Below are 15,346 nucleotides of genomic sequence, written 5' to 3'. Positions count from 1 at the left end.
TGGCCGTGCAGAACAGCACCAGAAGACACAACGGAAGAAAAGATGCCCTTTTTTTCCCAACTCCAAACAGAATCTCATGCTAATGAGATTAAACTAATGTCTCTGAATGTAGCGTATTGTACTAATCTGCTGTTAATACAGTCAATACTGAAAAAATCCAGATGTTTTAGTACATAACCTAAGCTGCAAGAGAGCCCACCTCCACAGCTGCCGTTGCTGTGCACGGCGTGCAATCATGCAGAAAAGTGTTTGCTTTCTTCTGTAGCGATGGGGGGACTGGAAACCAGATGGCAAAACCCCTGTGAATCAATGGTCTGCTGTTGTACTCAAGACATTGACTTGCTTTTACACTCATTTTACATAATAAATGCAAAACACAACTCAAATTATTGGTGACGGACAGGTGACCGCCAGGCCCCTGTCAGTGATGAGTGTAAAAAACATTCTTTTGAATTCCCAAATCCATTTTGATTTGGGAGGCAGCCTTAGGCATGCTGGCACACAGGGAGTGTTGGGAAAGGACTGGAAACCTCTCATTCCCAGTGGTGGTGAGCTGATGATGATGGGTAGACATCAAGAGGTAGCTCATGGTTTCTGTTTCAGAGGAAGGATGCTGCCTGTGCACGGTGCCTGCAGAGAGAATGGAAATTTACTTTTGACAAGTACTTGTAGATTTTTATATCACTGTCTTCCATGAAATGAACCTTACATTCCAAGAAAGGAACTATCAGCCTAAAGCCACAGTGCTGATGGGGTCCCTGTAGCCAATGGTTTTACCTAGGCATGTCTTACAGGTTCATAGCAGCCTGGGATATAAGCGACCTGATAACAGATTACACAAGTCTTCTTTCCTTGTATTGCCTCAATAATGAATTCTTCTATCACTTTTATACCGTATTGCTAATGAGATCAAAGTTGAACTTGTTGTCCTGTCATTCTGCTTCTAAACTCTCTTTAGTATATGAAATATACTTTTCCCCCTGAAAAATCTGTTCAGTCCCTACCTAAGGGCCATGGTGGACCTTACTTGTTCTGCAGCAATTGTCTTGTTTTAGCATTTTCTAACTTTTAAGTGGTTGATCCGTAACCGTAATAATCCGTTCAGGCATTTTTCCCTACGTAATTCTGAGGGGCTTTTATCAAATCAAATTCTGACCAAAATCCCAGGCAAGTTACCTTGTGGAGTCACAGTGACACCAGCACGGTTAGCAACTTGATGAACTGTGCCATATAAAGCCACAGAGATGTCAAACGAAGGGTCATTTTTACGGTTTCAATTTACTAAGCAACTTTTTTTTTACTTAGTCTTATTTTTAGAAACTACTGAACCAACATCTTCAAGATCAGCTGCCAGTCAGTGTGGAAAATTTTGATCTGGTGATTAAACATTGACAAATTTATTGGCAAAAGAAAATGACACCCAGTAGGTGAGGCCTCTGATAAAAGGAAAATAGGTGCATCTTTCGAAAGTGTGTTATGAGAGAGCATCACATCCCACGTGGTAAAACCAGTGGGATTCAGCATGATGGAAAAGAATGCCTGTGGCTGTGTGGGATGCACCTGATGAGCCCCAGCAACGCTGCCTTCGTGTTGACTCCTCAGCCCTCCCTGCTTTTGGTCACTTGTAATATCATAAACTATACTTTCTCCTTATCCATCTTTTTCATGGAAATCTCTAGAAAAAAACCAAAATAACTCTTACAAGTATTCTTCTCACTTATAGGCAGTCTTCAGAGAAGGACAAAGGCCTTCCAACCTACTTCTCCCCTGGTTTATTTAAGCTACGGGCATTTAGCTATCAATTCCAGCTTTGTGTGCTGGTCAGTGTATGATGAATATCCCTTGTCCTTTAACATCTTCCTCTTCCTCACTGCTAGGAAAAAGAAATCACATTTTTCTGTTTCAGGTGGCTGACTGAAAAGCAGCGTGAGTAATATTGGGGAAGTCATCATGGTTTCACCACTCTTTTTTTTTTTGTAGTTGGCGAGAACCATGGGTGAAACTGAAAGCAGAAGATCCTGTGAGACGGCCAAACCTGACCTTACTCCTTGAGACACGTTTCATCTTCCCACCTGAAGCGAGGTGGTAACTGTCTAATAACGTACTGCACTTCAATACTTCCCACCCTTGGGAAAAGAGAGGTAGGTGCTGGGAGTAAGCGCGTAATTTTAAAGCAACCAGCAGACGGTGCCTTTATGACCGTTAGCCAGAAGTGTCACAAGCAGCAGAACATCCTTTTTGCTTCAGCGCTGCTGGCTGGCAGCTCCAGCTGCTCCCATTCGCCTCTCCTGTAAAGGAGAGAGAAACACTACTCTCCAGGGAACAGCTTGTCCTGGCTTAGGAGAAGATCTTGAGGTTTCTTGTGTGCTTAAAGACAACTGCTTTAGCATTCAAGAGATGTTTTCAAATGTAAACGTCAAGTCAAAGCCTTCAAAGGTTTTTTTACACCTTCTGGTTTTTACACCTGTACTATGGTTCCTTATACTCAGCTCTGCAACTTGTGTTCAACCACCAAAACCAGCTGCTCAGCTGGGGTGTGTTTCTCCTTGACTATGAAAGTCTGAACAATCCGTGTCAGGAGCTACATCACAGTATCAGCGCCTGTTCACAGAGACACACAGAGAAACGCTGCCTGAAACTCTCAGTACGACACAGGAAAATAGACCTAAAGGCAGAAATTGCTTATTTGCATTTCTGCTTTTCTCTCGTAGAAAGTACATCAAAAGAATTCTCTTTTTCCCTGCTATTTTTATCCTTTTTTTTACAATTCGCCAACCAACTTCCTCCTCTTGCTCTCCCTGCCACTCTTTCAGAATCTGCTCAAGCTAGCCTGAAGCTGCATTGCTGATTCCTCTTTTTAGAAAACTGTCACCGAAACACGTGTGAATAAGCACTGTCCTATGCAATAATTTAGGAAACTGTTGAAAATCAAGAAATAGGAGGCTATATGAGCAGAACTTTGAGGTTTCTCACCACTCCAGTCCTTCTCCTTAGATGTCAAAACCTGCTGATGTTTCAGCTCTCTGAGCCTGGTGTTTGCAGAAATGATTATCGCTGCTTTTGTGGGAGTCTCCAGTTTGGGATGTAAAACCTGGGAGAGTTTCTGATAAATCACTCTGAGCACTAAAACTGATACGAGTAACACCTGAGTGCCTGCTACTTTACTTTCACCGAGAACATCACCGTATTTATGATTCCAGATTTGCAGGTGGAAAGACAGGTTTAGAAAATATGAGCATGGATTTTAGAGCCTTCCACAAAAGAGCTGCTTCATTTTTAAACTATTTGGTGGTGGCACAGAGGTTCGCATCTTGCTGGCTTCCAGCCTGGTGCAATTTCCCCGCTGGCCATAACCTCGCTGCTCGGCAGCACCGTCCCTTGTCACTGTTGCCGTCACAGCCTGAGCCGAGTCACCATCTCTCCCGGCGGGTGTGAAAAGGTTAGCTCAACAGAAATATTCCTAATGACATTAATTAAGTCAATTCATTTTCCGTTGCACATAGAGAATGTGTTAGCTTCTTGCACATATGTAATGTAAATGCCTACATGTAATTACTGAGTATGTGATAGCCCTCAGCTTTTGAGCTTTTACATTAGAACATACTAACGTTACCGAAGAATGTAAGACTTGATGTGCTGCTCTGTCTTCGCCAAGTGTGCTGCGAGCGTTGGATATTTAAGGAAATGCTTTGAGACTGTGTGAAAAGGTCTTTCCCTACAATGTCTTCCTGATGCCTGGCACTGGGCAACACAGGGAATCTCTGAGACAAATTATCCCCATTGCTAAGTTTAACACTAAAATCAGTTTGTTTAACTTACATATAGATTTTCTTTCCATTATACTCCACAGCAATTAACTTTCTGGTTTAATGAAGTTTTAAGTAAGAATGTACTTTCTTTTTTAATTTTTTTTTCCTTTTTTTCCCAAGCATCTGCCTGACAATTTCATTGAACGCCTTTCTGGTTTTTCTGTTTTGAGAAGTAATGAATTATTACTCGCAAATGACTTTCTTCTCATCTCTCCTGATTGCAAAGCCCAGTCTCCCTTTCTGCCACTCCTCTTCCTAGAGTCTCCTGCTCAGACAGCTCCTCTGCGCCCCCAGTCTTCCCTGCACTCTCTTTTACCCTGCAGTGCCCTTTGGGACATGGAGTAATCAGACCAATAAGTGATATTTAAGATATAGACACCACATACAATGCCTTTTGCCTTGTTCATACTTAGATAACTTCCAAACAATTAGTGTATTCTATTAGCCTTTCCCACAGCCTCTCCCACAATTGAGCTGATGGTGAGGATGCTCCACAGTGATCCTGGGCTGAGTAAAGCTCGTGTAGAGCCCTTTGCTATTTTCAGTGATGTTTTGTTTCCCACGTGTATGTCTGTGCTACCAACATTGAAATCTCTGTGTGTGTTTTCACTCAGTCACTCATCATTTTGAGATCCTACTAGGAGGCTCATACTCAGCCTCAGCGAGTACTTGGCATCCCTTCACACTTTCTCATATTACATCCAGCTCCTTTTCCAGAGGAGGTTAAGCAATGCAGTTCTTTTGAATTGTTAATTCTGGCTGTAAACTGCTGATGACACATGCTCTTCTGAGTAATTCCTCTAAATTAATTGTTTCATGCAATGGCATTTTCCCTTTGTCTGAAGTGATCCAGACCCATTATCACTTTGATTCTTTTTTATATCCCCTTTTTTGCACCCATACACTCAGACTAGGATTCATTTCTATTGCACCCATTTTATTAGCCCATTCAGTGTATGTTTCTCCCCTGTGAGATACAGTATTTCACAGCCACTTATGCTGTTGCCTTGGTAAACAGGGATCTGCTCTTTCCATGTGGCACAAATGGGCTCTGTTCTGATGCTCCTTCAGTACTTTTCAAGTTCCTGCTGCGTTCCAAGTTCAGCTCTGATATTCATACCTTTTTATCTTTCCTTTTGAGCAGTTTTCTGAGTACTTAACCTTGTTATTATAAAAGCTACATGACCTATCCCTCCTATCCTTTGATTAAACCAACACAAACAGGCAGCTGGCAGTTGATCATAGCAAGAAGGGAAATGACACCTGATAGACTGGCTTAAACACTTTGTTCAAATGCTTGTTTAAGAGATGCTCCATTTCAGTACAAGCTATAAAAATAGTGAATAAATGTGTCAGACAGGTAGCAATAACAAGTCATACAAAAGGCATTTCAGCCTGCACTCTCTATGGGCTCTTTCTGCAGCTCTTTAACTTCTGTTGCTTTTACTTGCGTTGGTTTTGTCCCCAGCTGTCTGTGTCTGTCTGCAAGAGCTTCTGACAGCAGATGGCAGCTTCCACAACATCAGAGAGGCAGGAGGGATTGCTGTGGGAGAAAACAGAGCAGAAAGCTCAGGCTGTGGTTTGCCAGTGCTGGCAACAAGCCCACATTGCTGGTCAATGGCAAAATTCGGCCACGAGGGCATCTCTCTGCTGGCCTGGGTTGGGGAAGCAGAGCGCCTTGGTTCTCTGCGTAGCATTTACAGCACAAAAGGAGCCTGGCTGCTTTTTAAATACATGATCAATAATTCACAGAATCGCTGGCATGAATGACTTAGAGGAAGACTTACCTTTGACTTCAAAGGGCTGACATTTAGCCTTTAAACCTTCAAGTTCAGGCAAGTGTGGAGATTTGGCACCATACTTTGTACAGCTTTCATCAGCAATTTGTACTGTTCTCATGGCTATGAGATGCAAAATAGATTTATTGTAGTGCTAGTCCTATTACTCCAGCCTGATTTGGGTTGTGAAATAGCACTGATCTGTGTGCTGCCTCTCTGGTAAATATATCCTCTGCTCATTCTGAACACGCTTGCTGCTCTCCAGCCCTCAGTCAGAGGCCCACGTTCATCTGTAGGAGAAGACCATAAGGAAGTACAGCATGGGCATAATTGTTTTCTCTTCCACAGGCAGCAAAAAAACCCCCCAAAATGGCTAAAGAAGAGCCCGGCACAGAAGTGGAAGACAGGGAAGGAACAAGCACAACTTCTAGGGTAATGTGTCAATCATAGAATCATAGAATCTCTAGGCTGGAAAAGACCAACCGTACACATCCACTACTAAATCATACTCCTTAGCACTTCATCTTTCCATCTTTTAAGCACCTCCAAGGACAGTGACCCAATCACCTCCCTGGGCAGCCTGTTCCAGTGCTTGAGACCCCTTTCACTGAAGAAGTTTTTCCTAATGTCCAATCTAGTGGACCTTGAAGCCATTCCCTTTTGTCCTACCACCTATCACTTGGGCGAAGAGACCAACACCCACCCCTCCACCACCTCCTTTCAGGGAGCTGTAGAAAGGTTGTTGCTGTCTCTAATGTTGGTCGGGTATGGGAAACACGCTGGGGAGCCCATCACAACTGTCAGTGATTAATGAGGTGAGGATGGGTTCTTTAATTAAGAGCAATCAGGGCGCTGTCCGTGGTGCTGGAGCCACCCACATCATCCTGCCCGCTCGCTCCTTGAAGGCGCTGACGCCAAGGAAAGGGCTTCACACGTTGTGTGTGACACCAGGACTGTGAGCGCTCAGGACTGGTTGAGAGAAGTGGAAGGCACCCGAGGAGCTTTACAGAAAAAGAAATTATTTTTCCTCGAGCATTTTTTTTCGCCTTGCACCTTTAAAGGCCAAAGAAAGGATGAAGGAGAAAAATCAAGGTGTAATTTTACCTTACTTTGAAGGTCATATGTATATAGATAAGTAATAGTCCAGGAACAGAAAGCAAAGAGCTTTAAACAGTAGTGAAGGGAATGGGGATATCTGCTCACAGTCATCCAGACTGGGACATTTTGGAGCTGGGCATGTTGTGGTTCATTCTGAGACAAGCTCACTTGGCAATGGGTACTACAAAGCTCCAAAGAAACATTGAGATGAAAACACTTCAAATATATTTGCAACCAACACAAAAGGAAAGCTGAAGTAGCATCCTGAATAGGTATGGTCTTTACTTAGCAGATTTTTGCATTGATTTCTTCAATAAATGCTGAATTACACAAGGGAAGAAGGATCATCTTGAAATAATAGTTCTGCAATGAAATGATAAAGGGAGGGCAAAGTTATCATCATAAGAACCCAGAAAGGCAGACAGAGCTGCTACTGAAATGTGGGGGAGTGCTGAGTCACTCTGCACTAAGTGCTGCCATAGTAACTATTTACCAGCTGGTTGGGAATGAGAAGAGACTGAAAAACTTGAAACAAAAATCAGACAAGTTGCAACTTGAGGCATATTGTATACCTTTTAAAAAGACTTAACAGAACACCTTCTAGGATTTTTTAATTATTAGTGTTACTTGGGGCAAACAGATTACATTGGGCAGACATGTAAAAATATCCAAGAAATAAGAAACTGATATTTCTCCTCTGACAGACTAATTTTACTGCACCTAATAGTGAGAACAAGTAGGAGCCACATTGGATTTGTTTATAGGGATGTGGTATAGTTCGTGTTCTCTATAACCCAGCCTAGACTGTGAAGGAACAGAGCAGAGGGTTCTTCTGGCAGTAACAGGTTTTGAGGTGAATTGGAAAACTTAACTTATTTAGACAGGGGTATAAGCTCAGATTCCTTGGCGAGTCTTTTCTGATGTTGTCTTCTGCTCTTGCTCTTAGGAAGATCATTGTTGCCCTGTGGTTGTGACTTAAATTTCTTGATGGTTGAAGACATATCCCCTTCAGGAGAGACAACTCTGTGGTGCAGTAGTGATTTGGGGCACTTCTGTGACTCATAAGATTCCGGGTAGTTTCTTACTGTGGAAAATGTCAACATCGTGACAGGTGTCTGTCACTGTGACACTTCTGAAGACAAAATCTCCATTATTGTCATCCCAATGACAGATGCTGAGTAAGGGATGAGGGCACTTAAGAGGTGCCTGCGGAGGAGATGGGAACAACTTCAGAAACAGACTAGCTGGGCCTTTTGATACCCAGTTGGGCTACATTTGCCTTGGGCTCTAGCATATAGAGAAGCAGAAAGCTACCAAAGGTTTTAAAGACAAGAATTAGAAAAAGGTTCATGAGAACCTCGCAGAGAGGCAGGAAGTTTGTGGTGAAACACAGGAAGTCCCTTGTCTTTTTTTAACCTGAGGAGAAGTTGGAGGAGCTGCTGCAGGAGAGGAGGTCAGGAAAGCTCTTCTTTACAGAGCATAGGCAGACACCTTGTGGCCCCCAAAGCAAGGACGTGGAGGTCCAGGTGGTATTTGTCGTGTCAATGATAACCACTCCTCCTGTGGTAGATGGATGACAGGTGTTTTCAGGACTGTGAGTGCAAGTTTGTCTGACACAAACCTATTTAGTGGAATTCTGGGAGCTGCTACGCTTCAACCAGTTTTTACTGGTCCCTCAGCTTCTCTAAGGAATTTGTTATTTAAAAAGGTCCATCTACTGAAAGACCAAGAGATCCCATATCACTAGGGCAACTAATTTGTCTGGTCAATGAACTTCAGTATTGTCATTTCTTGCTAACAGAGGTTTTCAGGGGCCCAGACACAGGGCTCAGCAAATGGCACTGGCGCTTCAGAGAGAAGTCTGGGCTTGCTTAGGCACAGGGACTGTAGGGTCCAGGTAGCCTGCAGAAGATGAGATGCACTAATAGCCTTCCAGCACAGAATCTGGTCAAGGGAGGAAGGTTAAATGTGGAGTGAAAATGTTCTTCCTTATCAAGAAAGAGAAGGTTGTAAAAATATGCCAGGCAAAAGCTCTCAAGCAAAACACTGTACAGTATTTCACCCATAATCTATTTTACTCTTAAGGAAAATAAATTGCCATAGATATGATTTTGCCAAGTCCTATTTTTATAGCTTTTTTATTTGATTTTATGACACCGGGTGTAGCTGAAGTCAATTGCTGCAGGCCATGGGGGCATTTACCACGAGAACTGTAGTCTGAGGAACCAGACACAGTTGTCTTTGGTTCCCAGCTCACTCGTTAGCACACCTGATGATGGATTTCTACTTTGAAACCACGGATCTTGGAAACCAAATAGCCCTTGAATATACTGGATGTGGCAATTCCCTAACAGCTTTCAGCAGTGGGCAGTGGTGACATCACTTTTAGTCAGCTGCTGGTCCTCTGTATGCATGAAATTTTTTAAAATCCTTTCCATAGTGAATCAGAAGGAAACCACACCGAAAATATTGCAGTGCAATGGAAATTCTTCATTTGCATCAACTTCATTCTCACCTTCAAGAAAACCAAAACCCTTTATCTTCAAAGGAAACGTGTGCCCTGGACACTGTAATCATACCTGAACTATTCCTATTACAGGCAGGGATTTTTTTGGTGTATTTTGGCCACTTCTCGTGAAGAGCTGAACTGCTGCATATTACGGCTTTGACCAAGCAGTTCCCCCTGCTTGGCTCATCTGCCCTGTCACTCAAAAGGTTGGGAAAAAAACCCAAAAAGAGTGTGCCTTCTACCTCTTGCCACTCCTGTCCTGTTTACCCCACTGGCCCTGTGATTGCAAAAGGGATGCAAGATGTGAGCTCGCCACTGGTGCGACCCCTTGAAAGCCTTTTTCTGCAAAGCGCTTGAGAGCTCGGAGATTAATTTTCTGCAACCTTTTTTTCTTTAAGGGAAAAATGTAATCACTAAGAACGCAAATCTGCTCTTCCCCTCCATGTATTTAGTATCACACATACAGTTTGTCTCCTGTTTTAAAGTAGCCGTTAGCCGTATCCTAAAATGTTAAAATATCTAGATGCAATACCAATCTCTCGCGCAGGTTCTGCTGCTGAAGCTGTAGGTGTTTCAGCATCTCTGGCGTGACCAGCAGGTCCAGGAATGTTCTGGGGAGCGCCCTGAGGTGGGATGATGGGCGGCGGGGAGGGACAACGAGGGGCTCCCCGAGCATCGCAGCCCCCGCAAGCGCCCGGGAGGGCGCTTGCGGGGGCTGCGATGCTCGGGGAGCCCCCAGTGGGGTGGGGAGTGCTGTTTGCTCTTGTGTCAGAGGTTTCTAACAACTTTAAACTGGGGGGGAATGGAGTTAACTGCAGCTGAACACGAGCCAGCAGTGGCCCAGGTGGCCAAGAAGGCCAATGGCATCTTGGCTTGGACCAGAAACGGTGTGACCAGCAGGTCCAGGGAGGTTCTTCTCCCTCTGGACTCAGCACTGGGGAGACCGCTCCTCGAATCCTGGGGTCAGTTCTGGACCCCTCACCACAAGAAGGATGTTGAGGCTCTGGAGCGAGTCCGGAGAAGAGAACGGAGCTGGGGAAGGGGCTGGAGAAGAAGAGGAGCGGCTGAGAGAGCTGGGGGTGTTTAGCCTGGAGAAGAGGAGGCTGAGGGGAGACCTCATTGCTCTCTCCAACTCCCTGAAAGGAGGTTGTGGAGAGGAGGGAGCTGGGCTCTTCTCCCAAGGGACAGGGGACAGGACGAGAGGGAATGGCCTCAAGCTCCGCCAGGGGAGGGTCAGGCTGGACATGAGGAAAAAATATTTCATGGCAAGGGTGATTGGTCCCTGTCCGAGGCTGCCCAGGGAGGGGGTTGAGTCCCCTTCCCTGGAGGGGTTTAAGGGCCGGGTGGACGAGGCGCTGAGGGACACGGGTTAGTGATTGATGGGAGTGGTTGGACTCGATGATCCTGTGGGTCTCTTCCAACCTGGTGATTCTGTGGTTCTGTGATGCTGGTCTCTAGGCCCGTTCCCGTGCAGGACAGAGGTGAAAATGAGCCATCACGGAGCACGGTTTCTCCCCATCCCCTCCCTAACCCCCCTCCATCCCCTCCTCCGCCGATGCCCGGGGGGGTCGGGGCGCTCCCGCACTCTTGTCTGCCCACCGCCCGCCCCTTTCAAGCCGGAGCCGGAGGTCTCGGAGCTCGGGGAGAGGAGGAGGAGGAGGAGGAGGGCGCTGAAAACACCGCCCCGCGCAGGGAGCGCCGCAGTGCGCGGCTGCGGGGAGCCGCAGGGATGCTCGCCCCGCTGCTGGGCTCGGGGGGCTCCGGCTGCCTGCTGCTCGGTGAGTGCTCGCCCCGATCCGCCCCCCTCACCGCCCCCCTTCCCCGGCTCCTTCCCCCGCGGCCGCCCCGGCGACCCCCGCCGGCGACCCCCTCGCCTCCCCGGCGCCCGAGGGAGGGTGTTTGCGGCGTTTTGAAAGGGGGAGGTAATTAAAAAAATGCCAGCGGGAGCGTGCACTTGATAGCAAAGATGGAAACGTGGTTCTGTGCTGCAAGCGCGCGGCACGGAGCGGGGGAGATGCTCCCGCACGCTCAGTTACATAATTGCTCCCAAATCCTCTCTCCGCCTTATCCCGTCGGTCCCTCTCGGGCTGTGCTGGCCTTGCGGGGGCTGGTGTGGCCTTGGGGGGGCTGGTGTGGCCTTGGGGGGGCTGTGCTGGCCTTGCGGGGGCTGGTGTGGCCTTGGGGGGGCTGTGCTGGCCTTGGAGGGGCTGGTGTGGCCTTGGGGGGGCTGTGCTGGCCTTGAGGGGGGCTGTGCTGGCCTTGAGGGGACTGTGCTGGCCTTGGGGGTCTGTGGTGGCCTTGGAGCCTTGGAGAGGCTGTGCTGGCCTTGGGGGGGGCTATTCTGGCCTTGCGGGGGACTATTCTGGCCTTGGGTGGGGCTGATGTGGCCTTGGGGGTGCTGTGCTGGCCTTGGGGGGGACTATTCTGGCCTTGGGGGGGGCTGATATGGCCTTGGGGGTGCTGTGCTGGCCTTGGTGGGGGGGGGGGGCTGTGCTGGCCTTGGGGGGAGGGCTGTGCTGGCCTTGGGGGGGGGCCTGTGGTGGTTTGGGGGGGCTGTGCTGGCCTTTGGGGGGGCTATTCTGGCCTTGGGGGGCGCCTGTGCCCCTGTGTCCGGGGAGCCCTTTGTCCCGGGGCCAGTTCAGAGCGAGCCTGGAGTAGAACGTTACCGTGGGGCTGGAACAGAGGGATGTCCACAAAGTATTTAAAGGTTCTGCTTGAGATTATCTGCTGCGCTGATTCAAAATAGAGCCCTCCGAGTGTGTGTGAAGCATCTTTTCTAAAGAAAGGTAACGTTAAATATCTGTGCGGTTCTCCCTTTATCTGTCGAAGAGCTTTCCTCTAGGCAAACAGGCTTCCAAGGGGAAGATGTACAGAGGGGAGAGTGATTTTAAAAGACAGCATCCTTGCATCATTAAAATAAATATTCCGGAGGGGAGCACCAAGAATGTAAAACATATCATAATTATTCACGTTCACATCTACTTACCATTTTTGAATGTGAAATGGGATGTTTCACCCTGAAAAAATAGAGAACCTGGTATCGTTGGCCTGAATTTTGTCTCTGAAAATATCCTAGTGGCTCCCATTAAAGTCAGTGGGGTTAGAGCTGCTTCTATCAGCAGCTTGGACCAGCTGCTTTCAAACTGTAGCAAAACTCATGCAGTGCAAATATGGCCCAGAGGGAATTACGTGGGTGAATCAGAAAGCAGGACTTGGCTCAGAGGCTGCAGGCAAGTGTTTTTTACAGTATTTTGGGCCCTGAGGCCCCAGGGACTGCTCTGAGCTACATTACTGGATGCACCAGGCTTGGTTATGACAACGGGAGGAGAATTGCCTGCTGGGAACGGTCTCCTGGGTGAGTTCCTGCTCTGGGGCCTCCACATCCACCCTGTGGTATAGATCCCTCTGCCTTCATTCTCGGTGTTTACTCTGCTGCATCCCAACAGATCTTCCTGGCGTGTCCAGCTATCCTGAAGTGTGGGTCTGTTCAGGTGTCTCTGACTCACAGCCTCCCTTGCTGCCGTGCTCATTTTATTTTAGTGCAGACGTGACTTTAGCACGATGTTTTCACAGAAAGTGGTTTCCACAGAGAAGAGGTGCCCTTGGAAGGTGGATGTGCTGTTACTGCTGTGTGCAGCAGCGCTCTCAGCAGCAGCCGAGATGCACATCAACACAGGTCGTCCACGGGAGATGGATCCTGCTGGAGAGGCAAGGGCCCTGCCTGACCGTGCAGTGGGGCACTTGCTCTGCTGTGGGCCTGTGGTTGCTGACGTTATGCATGGTCTTGGTTTTCTGGTGGCCCCAGACTGATATAGTAAAATAAAGCAAACAAACCCAACAACCAGTCCCCCCGGGGATCTATTTGCATGTTGGGCTGGTTTGGTTGAAGCAGTACAAGGTTACAGTTTTCCCCTTGCTCCTCTCCCCTTGAGTAAAAGCAGGAAATCACAGAGACTCCTCTGCTCCACTCTTCCCCCCTCATTTCATGTGACTGCAGCCCTGTCACTCCTGTCTTACAGCGAGGAAGAGGAGGGCTGCTCTCCAGACAGCTGCTGGAGGCTCCAGCAGGCACCTGCACCATATGTGGAGGCACAAGAAGGGAATTTTGCCATTGCTATGTCTCTTTCTCCCCACCAGCACATCTCCAAGTATCTCTCAGTGCGTGTTTGCAAAGGAAGCAGAAGGTTCATCTGGTGCTGTAATAGAAAATAGACTTCTGTGGTCCCATGTCTAAGCCAGGCTCTTGTGCTGTGACACAGATGTCCTTGCTGATGCCCTGAAACTCAGGTCTCTAGACAAGAAGTATTTCTTGCTGCGCTTTGTGTATGAAGCAGAGCAGGTGCCCAAGGCTGCTCAGCCCAGCCCACAGAGTGCCGGCTGCTGCACAAGAGGCAAAGCCTGTGTTATTTGATGAGGTATATTTAGTTGCTTTGATTCTCCATCCCTCTATTACTGCTTCATTTGAACAGTCTCTAGATACCATCAAAAGGAAAGAGTAAATGTATTTGGATGTTCCTGCTTCTCACAGGGAAAGACAGCAAATAGTAATTTTTCTGTGCTGCTCGGGACTCATCTAGACATTTATTTGAGTCTTGTCTCCATGTACTATGGACATCACAAATCTATTTGAGTAATGAAAAGAGGAGAAACGCTTTGAAGACAGATGGTAAACTGAATTAACCAAATACCCACAGAAACAGGAAAGCTGACTTGGGAGGAAGCCAGGAACAAAGAAATACAACATTAGATCAGTAAGAATATAATTGCCATTGTTTTGACGTCACCAAACACTGCAGACCACTACAGGGCTTAAACCTTTCCTTGTTATTACATTCCTGAAAGCTCTTTGAGAGAAATAACAGCATCTTCCTTCTTTATCACTGCAAATGGTACTTGAATAACTTGTAGCTAACCAGAGGCAAGTCTGGGTGACACTGAAGACGCAATAGTAGGTAACATGACACAGGCATCAAGGGCAGCTCTTTTCTCACGGCTTTTTTTTGGCTTTTCTAGGTTATTTCTTCATACAGACCCAAACAAAACAATTGATTTAACCACCCTCTATCTGATGAGAAATGAACAGGAAAGAACAACATCTATTAATTCAGCTTTTTATTTTTAGGTGCTCTGCATGTGTTCTTTGGTGATGGATCAATACAAGTAATGAGTTTCTTCCATCATTGCTATTTATGCCTTGTGCTTCTGTGCGAAGCCAAAGCCCTGCGGGTCCTTGGCACTGGGGTCCCATCTGTCCCTGCCACCGTCCCTGCAGGGCTGCGGGTGCCAGGAGCTCCATTCCTGCAGCTCTCTGGCCTTGTACCCTCTGGAGAGGTACCGGTGTCCAAACTGCTTCGGCCTCTCTCCTCCTCTCCCTCTGAACGGGAGAGCTTGGGGAGCTCGTGAACTCAGATACCCTCTTACCCTAGAAACTAGTCAAACACAGTGTAGTAAGGTGTACCAGAGAGCACGTGGCTTTAAAATATGGATAAATATGCTTGACATATATCTGTAAGATCCATGAAACCCCAGTGGGAGCCCTCCCTATGCTCTCCCGTAGTTTGCTGTCAGCCATGCCTGGCTCTCTAGGGGCTTTTCTTCACAGACTTCAGAGTCTTCGTAAATCCTTTTTTGGAGACGCCAAGGAACTTGGCAGTGATGTCGTACAGTGTGATACAGGTAAATGTTTTGCTGGGCTTGGATTGATTGCTACAGTGTGCTATCAGTGCTTATTGATGACAACTCATTTACTAAGTCAAATCATCCCTGCACCGTAAACATCGCCACAGAGCCTTTAAGGTGACCTGCAGCTGGTGAGGAGGCAGGTGAGGCCAAGGGAGGGAAGGAGCTGGAAGTGGAAGGTTTTGCCTGATTTTGCTTCTCCTTATGCTCTGTACATAGATAACACAATACATATTTCACCTTTATACTAGAGACTGCACTATGGAAGTCTTGGTGGCTGGTGATGAGGAAGGGTTAAGGCGCTGAGATGAGCAGGGCTTTTTAGCTAGGAAGGGTTTGGAAGCTGCAGGGCCCCAGGGCTGTTCGCTGTGCTCCCTGCTGCAGCCACACTTTGCCCACTCTACTCACTGCTTGGGCTTTTACCGGCAGCAATGGAGCTGCAACGTGTAGCAGATGCTTTGGGAAAGCATGGC

At 47.2% G+C, this 15,346-nt stretch overlaps 2 protein-coding genes across 2 annotated transcripts in view; one reads left to right on the top strand and one right to left on the bottom strand.

Annotated features, from left to right (window-relative positions):
• PDLIM4 (PDZ and LIM domain 4) overlaps nucleotides 1-15,346 on the bottom strand; it is a 445,004-nt gene that overhangs the window by 134,355 nt on the left and 295,303 nt on the right. The gene's annotated exons all lie outside the window — the stretch shown is intronic.
• The window catches only part of ACSL6 (acyl-CoA synthetase long chain family member 6), a 48,132-nt gene continuing 43,671 nt past the window's right edge, over nucleotides 10,886-15,346 (top strand). Inside the window, exon 1 of the mRNA XM_069869472.1 lies at nucleotides 10,886-10,972. Within this exon, the coding sequence (XP_069725573.1) occupies nucleotides 10,924-10,972 (49 nt within the window). The 5' untranslated portion in view covers nucleotides 10,886-10,923. The remainder of the gene's footprint in view (nucleotides 10,973-15,346) is intronic.

The sequence above is a fragment of the Phaenicophaeus curvirostris genome, chromosome 15 (genome assembly GCF_032191515.1).
Source record: "Phaenicophaeus curvirostris isolate KB17595 chromosome 15, BPBGC_Pcur_1.0, whole genome shotgun sequence".
Classification (NCBI taxonomy): Eukaryota; Metazoa; Chordata; class Aves; order Cuculiformes; family Cuculidae; genus Phaenicophaeus; species Phaenicophaeus curvirostris.
The sequence above is the reverse complement of the archived record's forward strand: the minus strand, read 5'-3'. Positions and strand labels throughout refer to the sequence as shown.